Below are 14,180 nucleotides of genomic sequence, written 5' to 3'. Positions count from 1 at the left end.
CGAATTAAACGCAATTCTTTAAAATCATTAAAAACATAGCTTTTTATTTAAAAAAAACTAAAATGCTCTGTTATTGACGCTGAAGTTTCTGAATCCCTTAACTTAATTTTATTTTTTATTGTCAAACAAGGGGGACTACACCTAACAATTTTTTTAAGAAGCTTTTGATTTACAAAAATTAAAATTCGGAATTTGTTACAAGTGGTTACCCCCTTGCTTCATTTTTTCTGAATGGTCAAACAGGGGGTAGGACACTTAACAAGTTCTACGCGATTTCTATACAAATTCACAAAAAAATTAAAGTTTAAAGAAACAAGGGGCATGACACTTAGCAAATTTAACGAAAAAAAATTCCACGAAAACTCAAACTCCGGCTCGCTACGAGCCACGCCGCGCAGCGGGCACAATTTATAGACAACTCATTTCCCAATCTGAAGAAAAATGTATATATTTATTTTAAATACCATCGAATCGGCTTCCGGCCGCGGCCTCCGCCTTCACTGGGTTAGGAGGCGCTGTTTCTGCTTTTGTTTTCTTTTTGTCATAATCAAAACAAAAAGAAAAACCAAGCACACCAACTAGCTAGGGTGAGGTGGGTTAAGAAAGCCAAAAAAAGGCACCCAATTCCATTCGACCCAATTAGTTTGCCTCTGGTCGCGCGTCGTCACGGTTGTTTAGATTCGCGCGCGAGGTTGGTTCGCCAAATGTCAAAGTGACATTTACGCCGTCGACGCCAACTGCGGTTTGCACACATTGTGATTAAATTATCGGTGACCAATGCGGGGTTTTTGGCCATAGGCCCAAATCGTCCTCGGGGGAGCGATTTCTTGAAGAGGAAGACGGGGAGCCGCCTGGTGTTTGTTTTATTCGACATTATTTACGGGTGCGGCACGTTATTTCGCGAGAGCGCGCGGAAAAGAAAACAAAACGCGCTGTGAGGGCTTAAATTTAGAATCGCGCGGCGACATATTTTATACGAATTGTAATCACATAGTTGGGCGGTGCAAAGAATGTATTAATTAGATTAAAGATCAACTCTAATGTGTAATTATTTCGACGGGGCGTCGAGAGAAAGTCAAGCGAAAGGCGACTGACAGCTGCACTCTGTGCAGCGGGGCTTAATTTAACAATTTCGAAATTGTTTCTACCCTGCTCTATCGAGGTGTCCTTCTACGGTTGCATCTGGGTCTTGCCAGGAGAAAGAAACCGGAATGACGGCAACAGTAGGACTTCCTTTCGCCTGAGGACGCTAATTAAAAGTTTCTTCCAAGATTTCCACCTGGAAATCTTCATTTTTCCGTGAGCGTGTAATTGTAAAGCCGGAAAAGTGTGCAACTGCACAGATCGGAAGCGGAAGATGACACCCGGGGTGACAGTTTAGCCCGACCTGTCAAAATCGAGGGGCGTCACACTACTAGAAGGGTGCGTGACGAAGTTCGATTCGAACCCGCTTGTTAATAAATTAATTTTCCGCGACAAAAAACTCGGAACTCGATATCCAGAACAAAGTGCACTCACTCGGCTTCGCCGACTGGAACCGCCACAACAGTTGTAATAAATAATTTCCATAAATGTGTAATAATACTTAATTTAGTGCTTCCCGGGGCAGGGAAACGGTTCCGAGGTGGACTTACAGCGAAGGCAATTGTGCGATATAGGTTTTTAGCGAAAACAATTTGCATATTAATACACTTCTCCACGTTCGACCCGCTGCGCGGTCGTTTGTCTCACGTATCGGGCCGACGTCGGACCGCTGGAAATGGTTATTAATCTGTTTATTGTGCTCATTATTCCCAATTTCTTTGCGGGCGTCCCGCCGCCCCCCGTCAAACGGTGAGGTCCCTCCCCGTGATTTACGACCAATCAGCTATCGCTTTCCTTTTGCTATCGTAATTATGGTTTATGGTACTGCAGTGTAGAACCTCGACTTGATGTCTCGCCTACTGCGATGATTATTTGCTTGGGCCAACTGTCAAACCGGGGGGTGGGTCACCACAAGCGAAAAAAAAGTCATATCGATAATCAGAGCCTGCTACACTGCCGAGACAATCGGCGTCGACCGACGACAAAAGGCGTGTCCCCGCAGTATTAATCATTCCATCAAATTGCCACCACGCCACATGTCAAAATAAACAATGGTCCAATTAGGGGCGGCGACGTCGTCGTCGTCGCCGGGCGCCATCTTGTGGGATTTCCGATAATGCTCCAAAAGGTGACTCCGTTGTCCACCCGCAGGAAAAAAAGGAAAAATCGGCGAAAATCCACTCCAAGGCCAAATTATGGCCAGCGAGAGTGGTCAACTCTCATCGCTCGCTGTCACGCGATTATTGTTTTATTTGTTGTTTATTTATTCAGCCTTACGACTTTCGGACCTCGCCCGACATATTTAAATAGCGTCAGTCTGGCAACCCTGCCCGCCCACTAATGACGTCCTGTAACGGAATCGGATCGTTTTCCAGCCCTAATTGACGCTAGCTGTCAGATTGGGTTCGATGACAACATTGCGCGAGGGAGCAGTCACTCGCTCGAATTTCGGTTTGGGGTCACACTTACAGACATGTGTGCAACCTGTTGGCAAACAAATTAATTGGCAAGAAAGTCCTACAAATAGGAAAAGTTCAGATCGTGGCAAGCTGCGCTTGCTACTTTTTGCCATTTCACCGCGACGCGTCGCGTCGATCTACAAGAAAAGAAAATGTAACTCATTTTAATTAACAGCAATAATGTGAAAGGACAGATTTTTAATCTTTGATCTTAGCTTGTAGCACTAGCTGCTGCTGCTGCTGCTACCGCAGCAGCAAAGCCGCAGAATGTGATCCCTCATCACCTTCCCGCAGGCCTAACCCTGCCCTAGCTTCCAAGTGTCAGAAGAAAACATTCCATTGTAAATACTTTTATCGCACACACTCACATGTCACACCAGCCTCCTCCTCCTCTACCTCCTCGAGTGACATTTTGCTTCTTCTGCACATAGGACATAAATTTCGAACGCGCACCGTTTTTGCGCGCTCGAACGAGAGCGAATTTATTTATAACATTGATACAAAATTTATAATAGACTTCAATGTAATGGGCGTACGACGACGCTGCCTTAGAGATTGGAGTGCCCCGAGAGTGACATTTGATGTTCGGTGGGGCGCGGAGATCACATAAAAGATCGAAAATAATTTGGCCAAGTGGCGAAAATGTCAGCGCGGGATTCGAAAATGGCACTTGCTTCTCGAGACTAGTTGTCAAACTGATGTTTACATTTGAAACCAATTGTTTGTCGACTTCCGACTCCACGTGCTTTCGCACGTTTGACAGCTGTCAGTCGTTCAAATTTGTCACCCCGATGTCAACTTGGACTGCTTCCAGTCCGATTCTTTGTTCCCCCAAGAGATGAATCCATCGTCTTGCACTTCAGAGTGTCGCCCCCCTCGGGCCCCCTCCCTTTCTCCAAACTGACAGCCGTCGAACGTCGAACGTCAAAGCAAGTGCCTACTGCGACTGCAGTCGCAGTCGAATTAATTATTCTCGACATATTTATACATTCGATTTAGTCTGTTTTCTCGGCTTGTTTACCCGTGACAGGCGCAACGGGCAGAATTCGATATTAATTTCTCGATCTGCGCGCGAACCGCGCGCTTCTTGACACATGTTCTTTCGGCGGCCTCGCCGAATAGGTTAATAACATTTCGATGAAATCTGCCGCACGCAACGCGCACTCCCGGTTTCGCACTAATTAAAGCCGAGATCGACCTTCTGAGATGTCAACGACTGACGCGCGAGTGTCATTCCCCTCCGCTCACCTGTCAAACGGCGGCGCGCTGAAATATGACATACACTAGCGCCATTGGCACACTCCATAAATCAAAGATAGCCCAAACGGAGTTTTGGAGATCAAAAACCTGGTCCCGTAATGATAATTGATTGCGCGACATTTATCAGTGAAAGAAAGGTTGTTTACATTTCAATAAAGTGTGCCCGACCCCTCGTCTGCGACGAGGGGTTCGCAAATATTGGAAATATTTCATTTTCGTCAATTTTTGGTTCGCGCGAGGGGGGTGACACATCTCGCGACCCTATTATTGGCAGGGGGTTGCCCGCAAAACCAAAGTACAAAATAAATAACGTGTGTAGGTGGATTCCTGCGCGATATTTATAACTTCCTGTCTCTTGCGACACGCCTTGCGCCTTTATTAGATTTTGGAAGGAGCCTCGAAATTTTTTCCCCGACCCCGGGGTTTTATTGCCGATGAAAGGCGAATATTAGCATATATGAGCTGTGTGTCTTTGGCGCGGGGATTTTTCCGGGTGAAAGGTGCATTACCACCACCGCGTGGAAAAGTTTCGAAGGTAATAAACAGTCTGCCTCTCGGTACAAGATTAATAATAATATTCCCAGCCTCCTTCCCCCTTCGGGGTTTGGTTTACCGAGGGAATGGAAAGAATCCAGGAAAATTGCAATATCAAAGAAAGTGGATAAATATGATAAATAGAATGAGGAGAAATTTAATTCGGTTTCCTCACACCCCCTGGAACGTTTTGGTTGGATTAACCTGAAGGATTTGTCGCGATGCCAATAAGATATTTATTACGTTTTTTATGCGCTTTGTTTGACAATAAAGACAACCAATCTAACATTTGTCAGCCAACTTTGATCAAGTTGGACTGAAGAAGGTATTACACTACATCAAATTTTCAAAACAAACACTTTATTGTTTGACAGTTTGCTCAATTCTAGTTTGACGGATAGACAAACTGTTAAACACAAAAAGTGCTCGTTTTAAGGTTAGCCGCAGTGTAATACCTCCTTAAGTAGCCAGCGCATTCCGCGCAAATTGCATCCAAATCGTGCGCCACTAATTTTTCCCTCTTTAATTAGTGGCAAATTTGCGCCCATGTCCAGGTTGACACTCACCCGGGCGCTCTCTAGTTTCGACGGGGCGTTTAATTGCTACCGACATTCGATACGACCCATTAGGCGCCCCCCTCGCGCCCAGAGTGTGTGTGCGGTCCGAAAATCAGTTTTAATTATTACAAAATTCTAAATTATTTCATCATCGCTATAATTAAAGCTCGGCGACGGCGGCGTTGGTGATGATGATGATTGCCCGCTACTTTCCCGCGTCCCGAAAAACCCCATTATTAATAGGTGAGCGTTCTCTCCGACACCTCGTTTTCACTAAATTTGAAATTTTGAATAAATAGTGACGTACCGCTGCGCCGCTTGGCGCAGCCCAGCGGCTGACCCCGACCCGGGTTTGCGCCGAGGGCGGGGCCATAAAAATAATTTAGTAATAATCACATTTCGCGTACGTGAAGAGAGTGCAACGCGCTGCACCAAACGGAACCCCGCGATAAAACTTAATGAAGTGTCAATTTGGAATGGTCCTCCAGCGAGAGCGCGTTTAAAATTTAGATTTTATAAATATCACTCTGCTCCGCGGAGAAATTTGGAGCGAAATTCGTCCGGACGCGTCTCATTAAGCTCGCGCCCGCACGAGCTGTCAATTGGCGGGCTAATTCGGCGCCGAGTGGTGCGCCCCTCGATTCAAGAATTTGACGATTTGTTAATTAGAATCGAATCACGGTGCGCCAAGTTGCGCCACGTGTCCAAACATCGACGCCGGAGGCGTTTCGGCATTTCCCTCTGTCGAAATTGATTGAACACCCCCTTGCGAAAAAAAAGTTCTACCGCAAACGACGCGTTGAACCGCGAACAGACGGCGAAAAAAGGATCTGTCAAACGCCCTCGGGTTGTATTGATGGTAAATAAATGCACTGCTTCGCAGTACAAACACTCGCGGCGTTTGGATATAATTAGTTGTTTACAACCTTTTACGAGATTTTAAATGAAATTGACAAGATCCTCGTTAGCGTGCACGCCTGTAAACACAGAGCTGTCACTTTTTCACCCAGTGAAAAACTGATCTAGTTAGGTCGGCGTCGAGCAGATTTTGCAGAATATCGAGCGTCCACTCAAAAATATTCTCAATTTTCATCATTCCATCGTGAACCAAAAAAAGCACAACCCCGGCCCTCGCAATCAATCAAAAGAATTGAACGAGGCATCGTCACAAAACCACGCCAAGCAGATCACAACTTGAACCCAACTTGACAGCCAACAATGGGAACCGAACCCCACACTGCTCAACCATTCGGTTACGGATCAATAGCAAAGCGACCAGCAAAAAGAATAGAGAGAGAGAGGAAAAAAGAGCATCCCACAAATGACAGACATTTGTAGTAATTACTTCCTCCCACAATCGGGTCCCCCCACCCTTTCTTCTTCCCAACGCCACTGGCCCTCTCCAAAACCAAAATCGGCTCGAGATTGTCCTTCAATCATTTCCAGCAACAAAAACAAACAAAAAAACGCAACCGCTTTTGAATGGAAACCACCACTCAACATAACCTCACTTCTTGTGAAATACCGGAATCTTACTTCTTCTTTCTCTGCTCGTGTCCTCGCACGAACGATTCTTCAGAAATCCCCCCCTCTTTCGCGCCCATATCGAGCAGATAAAAACGCAAACTTCCAATCAAACAGAAGAAAAAAAACCTACGTGACAGCTTCTGGGATTGAACCGGCTACCGGTTAATGACGGATGCACGGGGGTTGCGTGATCCGCTAGATTTCGTCGGGTCGCGTGCACTAATGACTAAATTTCGAGGTTCTATCGCAGCAGGCTGATTGATTCCGCGAAGGCGACTTGTCTTCTTGTCCGGCGGTGGCCTTCTTCGATCAAGGCGACTGACATTTCTTGTAAACTTGGTATGTAAACAATTGGGTCCTAAAATGGAGCTTAGATTGCAGATATTATTGTTTACAGCGATAAAGCTTATTTTTCTGAGTACAATGACTCTTTGTACGACCACAAAGAGTTGAAAATGGATTTTTAAATCAATTTTGAAAAATAAACCTCGCGGTCCTTCTTGACAGAAAAGCTCCTACTTGACAGCTCGTTCCAAGGGGACCACAGTTGATCCATCGAAAAAATGTTGTCTAGTCAAAAAAAATTTTGCATTAAAATGAAAAAAAGTGATCAGAAATGGTTTTTAATCGTGTTTTTTACCGTTGTACATAAAAATTGACATAGGGCTTTAGTACCCAATTCGAACGATTACGAAAACGTGGTTTGTTTACATTTTTATTACAATTTTTACGCCCAACTGTCAAAAGGTGTCTCCTTCACCGTGTGACATCTCGCCGTGGTTGCCCCTTTAAATGCCAATTAGTTCCGCACGGTTTTCTGTATCTTTTTTTTCTGGAAGAGGACCCCCCTCCCTTCTCGTCGCGGCCTGCTATGATGGAGGGCCCAAGTGCTACGCCATTTGTTTGTGGGCCCTTTATGCGCGCGTCCCCGCCGCCATCGCTCAGAGAGGGCGGTGGCGAGTCAAAAGAAGCAAAAAGAAAGATGTAAAGTCGTTTTATATAAATTTTATAAAAGCTGAAACATATAAATATAGATCGAGACTTGAGATTGCACATCGTCGGGCTCTCTTTTTTTGTTATTTTCTTCAGCGCGGCGCGCTTTCGCACAGCCTCCTTCGATGCCTCATCTGCCAAGCTCGACAACAACGACGACGAGTCGACGAGCTTGATGATGATGATATGCTCGTTGCTCGTATAAAATGTAGATTTCAAGTAGTGGTTTTTATCCATTTCTGGTGCCGCGCCACCGACGAATGAGAGACCAAGTGTGCATGTGCACCCAGAGAGTGGAGAAAGATAAAAGCGACGACGCCCATCGTTGAATCGACTCCACGCCTCAGGACATGCCCCCCCCCCCCCATCTTTGACCGCCCCCTCCGAACTGCGGTTCTGAGATGCCTCGTTTTTTGTTTTATGACGGATATGTACTAATTACAGGTAAAGAACCCGGAATGCCATCGTTTGGCCGGCCCGAGGGCTCCGACATGAACGACGACCGAATCCAGCACATTCTCTCGGAGGCCCAATCGATGATCAAGCGGGACCCGCCGCCGGGTCCGCACCACCCGCATCCGCACCCGCAGCTGCACCAGCAGCTCCAGCTGCAGCAGCAACTGCAGCTCAACTCGCTGGACGACTCCCAGCACAGTGATAACGACTCCAAGTCGCCGCACAGCCGGGACGTCCAGTCGCCGTTTGCCAAAGATTACCTGAACCGACGGGCCGCGATGAAGAAGTTCAGCGACAACAACGACGACATCCCCCAGGACAAGATCGCCAAGATCTACCAGGAGGAGTTTTCGAAGCTGATCAGGAGTCCGCGCGAGTTTCCAAAGTAAGTTTATTTTGAAGGACCCTATTCGACCCGTATACTAATCGAATCTTCCCTCAGTTTCCTCTTCCCGCACTTCCTCGGCGGTGGCATGCCACCCATGGAGCGCCCAGCCCAGGACGACAACATCCGGATGGCGCTGGAGGCGTACCATCGCGAGCTGGCCAAGCTGCAGCAGAATGCCGCAGCTGGAGCCGGCATCCCCAGCATGCCAAACATCTCCAACCTGCCCAACTTCCTGGCGTTGCACCAGCAACACCAACAACAACAGCAGCAGCAGCAGCAACAAGCCGCAGCTCAACAGCAACAACCCCCTCACCATCCGACCGGACTCAACGGCTCCGTTCAGGATCTCTCCCTCCCAAAGGAGAAGCAGATGGCTGCCGCCGGCGGCAAGCTGAACGGCTCGATGACCGACCTCGAGAGCGAAATCGACGCCGCAAACAAGGAGGTGGACGACGCCATGAAGCACAGCGCGTTCAGCATGGTCAAGCCCAAACCCGAACCGGGCACGTGCACTCCCACCACCACGGCTTCGTCCGCCCCGAGCCCCATCAGCAACAGCATCCTGCCACCGGTGATCGCCCCGTCCGAGGAGTTCTCCGTGTCGGCCAGCCCGCTCCAGCGGATGGCCTCCATCACCAACTCGCTCATCACGCAACCTCCGGTCACGCCGCACCACTCTTCGCAGCAGCGACCGCTCAAAGCCATCCTGCCTCCGATCACTCAGCAACAGTTTGATCTCTACAACAGCCTAAACACCGAGGACATTGTGCGCCGGGTCAAGGAATCCCTCTCCCAGTACTCCATCAGCCAACGCCTCTTCGGCGAGTCCGTGCTCGGCCTGTCCCAGGGATCCGTGAGCGACCTGCTCGCCCGGCCCAAACCCTGGCACATGCTGACCCAAAAGGGCCGCGAACCGTTCATCCGCATGAAGATGTTCCTCGAGGATGACAACGCCGTGCACAAGCTAGTCGCCAGCCAGTACAAGATCGCGCCGGAAAAGCTCATGCGAACCGGCAACTACAGCGGAACGCCCCAAATCCCCGGCATGATGGTCAAAAACATGCCCCCGATGCCCAAGATGCTCAGCGACTCCATCAACAAGCTCCAGCAAGACCAAAAGACGCTCCTCCAGCTGCAAATGTCCCAGATGCAGCAAATGCCACCCACTTCCCAAGCGCAGCAAATGCAACAGCACCAGCAGCAACTCCACCAACAACAACTCGCAGCCGCCGCCGCTGCCCAGCATCAAGCCCAACAAGAAGCCGCTGCGGCAGCAGCGGCAGCCGCCGTTCGCCAACCCCCCTCCTCCCAACCATCCCCCGTCCCCAGTCAAACCTCCCAATCCAGCCGGCAGCAACCATCGCCGCAAACGATGCTGCTAACCCCGCCCGGAATTCCCCCGCAACACGCCATCACGCTCCAAACGCCCCACGGAGGCGGTGGAGGTGCCCCCTCGGACAAAAAGTCCTCCTCCATCATGATGGGTATCCACTCGCCCCAGCAGCAGCAGCAGCAGCACACCCCGCCTTCGTCCGGCCAGCCCGGACCGCCGCCGGGGGTGAACTCGATGCGCGGAGCGCTGCACCAGCACATCTCGCCGACCGTGTACGAGATGGCGGCGCTCACCCAGGACCTGGACACCCAGGTCATCACGACGAAGATCAAGGAGGCGCTGCTCGCGAACAACATCGGGCAGAAGGTGAGGGTTTTTTTTTTCTTTTTGGGTTTTGATTCTACGAAATTTTCACACAGAACAAGATTTGGACGAACAAGAACGAATCACAAAATGAACTGGAATTGTCGCATTTACCTTTTAAATCGACGATAATTTGATTAAAAATCCGGAAACTTCAGCAATTTTCACCCAGTTTGACTTAATCACTGAAAAAATGACTTTCAAGAACTTTTTGCACGACCAACTGCGATCAAATCGTTTACGTTGTGCTTTTTTGACACTTGGGCTGCGTTCTTGTAAATCAACACCCAGTCGAGAAAAATGTCATCAAATCAGGCAGAATGCGATCAGAAACTAACCCAACTTTCTCTCAATCTCTTACAGATCTTCGGCGAAGCCGTTCTCGGTCTTTCGCAGGGATCCGTCTCGGAACTGCTCTCCAAGCCTAAACCCTGGCACATGTTGAGCATCAAGGGCCGGGAACCGTTCATCCGGATGCAGCTGTGGCTCAGCGATTCCAACAACGTCGAGCGGCTGCAAATGCTCAAGAACGAGCGACGCGAAGCCAGCAAACGGCGAAGGTCAACGGGCCCCGGAGCGCAAGACAATAGCTCGGACACCAGCAGCAACGACACGTCCGAGTTTTACCACTCAAACTCACCCGGACCAGGCTCGGTCGGATCGGCCGCGGCTCCTCCCAACAAGAAACAACGCGTGCTGTTCTCCGAAGAGCAGAAGGAAGCGTTGCGGTTGGCGTTTGCGCTGGATCCGTACCCGAACGTGCAGACGATCGAGTTTTTGGCGACGGAGCTGGGTCTTTCGACGCGAACCATCACCAACTGGTTCCACAACCACCGGATGCGACTGAAGCAGCAGGTCCCGCACGGGCAGCCCTCGGAGCCGATTCCCTCGCGGGAGAACCAAACCGGAGCGCCGTTCGATCCGGTTCAGTTCCGCGTGCTGCTGAGCCAACGGTTGATGGAGATCCAGAAGGAGCGGCTGGGACTGAGTGGGGTTCCGCTGCCGTACCCGCCATACTTTGCCGCCAACCCGAACCTGGCGGCGCTCATCGGGCGAGGGTTCATCCCCGGCGATGTGGACCTGGCCGCGCTCAACAAAGCCGTCAGCGAGCAGATGAGCGGGCTGGACCTGTCGATGCCGTCGTCGGTGAAGCGAGAGGGCGAAGAGGATTACGAAGAGGACGGTGACCACGACGGGGAGAGTCACGTTTCGGACTCGGAATCGATGAACGACAACCGGGGCGGTGACGGAACGGACGACCAGCACTCGGTGTCGGGCCTTTCGCTGGCGAGCCTGCACGCCATGTCGCGGATCAGCCGGAGGAAGCCGGCGGCGCCGCAGTGGGTCAACCCGGACTGGCAGGCCGACGACAAGAAATCCAACATTCCAGGCGGTGAAAAGAAGGACGCCGCCGACATCATCAACGGCGTGTGCGTGCTCCAGCCGGACAACGTGCCATCGGTGCAGCAACGGTTTGTTGCGGCGATGGCGGCGGCGGCTGCGGCCGTAGCAGCGGCTGCGTCCGGCAGCGATCACGACGATCAGGACGATGCCAGATCGACGCACTCGAGGCAATCGGGGGAGGAGCAGCGAGAGGCTGGTGAGGAGGAGGGTCGTGCGGAAAAGGACGCTTCCGAGTCGGCGGCGGCGGCTGCGACCACGGTGGAAAACAGTGGTGACAACTCCGAGAAGGAGGTCCAGGTCAAGACGGAACTGATGGAGGAGGGTGGAGGTGAACGGTGGGAGTATTAGGCGCGCGCGCGCCAGGTGACAGGTTATGAACCAAAACACGAGGCGCGCCCGGCATGCTGCGATCGGGAAACAAAATGGCAAGGTCAGTGCAATCGAAAACAAAAATAGCTAAAACAAAGAATGAGAGAGAGGTAAACAATAACAGATAAAAAAAACAAAATAAAACAGAGTAAAGTCTGAACGCGCTTCCGCGAGCTTTCAAGAAGTGGCGAAAGTGGCCAGTTTGCAGACGAAAATGTGATTACAGAAGAATGTTTCCCGCAACTCTTCTACCTTTTTTAAGTTGTTATCCATGTTTTACCGCGTGTAGGAAAGCTCGTACTATTCTTTTTAAGTGTATAGAAAGTAAATAATGAAAAACTGTCTGACTGCGATCCAACTTCCTCAGTTGTAAACGTACATGTTTATAAATATTTCTTACAAAAAAAAACAATTATTTTCCTGTAAATACTTCGTTTTTACGTAACTTACAAACCGCTAAGTTTACTCTTTTTTCCTTCTTTTGAACTATCAATATAAGAAGACTGTTACAGCAAGTTTTAAATATAATATTGACGAGAAAGGTAAAATAATTAGTAGATTTTAAGCCGCTAGCCTAACTTCTAAGTCGAATAAACACACACACAAACACACACACTTTTTATATAGGGATGACCCGAGAACCTTCTATATTTTTCTGTTTTTAGCTGTAAAACCACGGGAAACATGATAAGTTTTCCCCTCAAATTGCATTTACTTCTACCCCATTTTGAACTCAACCAACACGAACACACACACACAATTGATGATGAAAATAATAACATGAACGTACTTATAGGTGAATAAATAGCGATAAATGTCTCCATCGAAAAAGTTTAAAGAAAAACACACTTTTTCGCATAAAAGTTAAAATAATCAAAAAAGTGGGCAAATCGCGAACAGAAAATCAAAAACAAAAGGGTGGAGGAGATTCAGCAAACTTATATTCTTGGGAAGCTTATTTTGTACATAGATAAACAATGTGAATAGATTCCCGAGTTGAACACACACGAACCTACACAAATAAGATGAAAATGGCCAAATATTTAGCTGGTAGTAAAAACCGTCGTGGGAAAATAGATAAAATTTTATGATTAATTTAAACGTCGCGATCCTTTACACCAATATGGGTTTGGCTTTTAGCACAGCATCACAGCAAACCAGGAGGGTTTGATTGACCTTTTTGTTTGCGTTCAAATTTTAGAAACTTTAGTTTCCATAGCCTGCTGAGAGCTGAAATTAAAACACAATTAGAGCAAAACGTTACAGGATTTTAGAATGAAAAAAAGTAAAACTCCTTCCCTTTAATATTTGCATGATTATACAAAAAAAAAAAACACTTTGAACAAGCTAACACAACAAAAAAAATTAACAAATAAAGAAACGATCTCAAAACCAACCAAATATATTTAAACACAAACAAACAAAATAAAAGTGGGAGAAGCAGCAAAATCTCCGTTAAGCAAATAAGATTGTCAGTAAAAAGTCAGTAATCGAATTTCCAAACTCGTTTTAGACGAGCGCGCCGCTGCGCGGCAAATTCTTCGCCTCTTTTTGTGACAGCTGAAGAATTTGCTAAAATGGCGCGCTTTGTCGCAAAGGTGTGAATCTCTTTTGTACATATATATTTTCCTCAGTTTAGATGAAAACAAAAAAAAATGCGTATTTAAAAGTAAAACTTATGCAGCATTAATTTTGAAGGCGGAAGAAAACAAACAAAACATGAATTTAGCCCCCGAGCAAAAAGAAAAAGAACAAGAAAATTGAGAAAATTGTTTATTTTTCTCGCCCCGAAGATGAACGCATATCCGAATTTAATGGAACAAAGGTCTAGTATTTATTCAGAATTTTAACAAAACGAACAAAGAAATCTTACTCAATTCACACACATTTGAAATCATCCATAATTAAGTGTGAAAAAACGCAGAAAGAAAAGAGATAAAGGAACCACAGTCCTTGCAAAAATAAAAACAAAAACAAACGTTAAATTGTATAGCGTAAATTGGGTTTCTTAAACATTTCTTTTCTGACGCGATGATTTTCCCCTAGGAATTAACCTGCAAAAAGTTGGTTCGTGGTGAGGAAAGTGTAAGAAATTCTTATTAAAAATTACACATTATGATAAAGAAAAAAACAATCAAATTGTTTGATTTAAAACGAAAATAGCTAGGAATGTGAATTTTATACAAGCAGAATATAAATTATTAAAGAAAACATTAATAATCCAGTAAGAAAAATCAAGATTGGAACAAACAAGTAATTTTAAAAAGAAACAGGAAAATTGCAATACGTAAAACACAGCATTCAAAAAATAACCCCCCAAAAAAAAGAGTCAACATTCTTTGGAAGCGAAAAAAAAGTTGAAAAAAAAAAAACGAAAAGGCGCGCGCTCATAGTTCAAATGTTTATTTCCTTATATGTTTTGTGTTCTCAAAGAGTTTACAATTGCAATTTTG

General features: G+C 47.2%; 1 protein-coding gene across 6 annotated transcripts in view; it reads left to right on the top strand.

The window, feature by feature from the left end:
• LOC120416167 (homeobox protein cut) overlaps window positions 1-13,938 on the top strand; it is a 198,658-nt gene extending 184,720 nt beyond the window's left edge. For 5 of the 6 annotated variants that reach the window (XM_039577847.2, XM_052711180.1, XM_052711178.1 and 2 more), the window contains 3 exons: window positions 7,859-8,255; window positions 8,313-9,957; window positions 10,318-13,938. In XM_039577847.2, the coding sequence (XP_039433781.1) occupies window positions 7,859-8,255; window positions 8,313-9,957; window positions 10,318-11,706 (3,431 nt within the window). In that variant the 3' untranslated portion in view covers window positions 11,707-13,938. The remainder of the gene's footprint in view (window positions 1-7,858; window positions 8,256-8,312; window positions 9,958-10,317) is intronic. The other variant, XM_052711179.1, reaches the window with a different exon arrangement.
• Window positions 13,939-14,180: the final 242 nt, after the last annotated feature.

The sequence above is a fragment of the Culex pipiens genome, chromosome 3, assembly GCF_016801865.2.
Source record: "Culex pipiens pallens isolate TS chromosome 3, TS_CPP_V2, whole genome shotgun sequence".
NCBI classification, from domain to species: Eukaryota; Metazoa; Arthropoda; class Insecta; order Diptera; family Culicidae; genus Culex; species Culex pipiens.
Note: the sequence above shows the minus strand (reverse complement) of the source record. Positions and strands in the feature narration are given on the sequence as shown.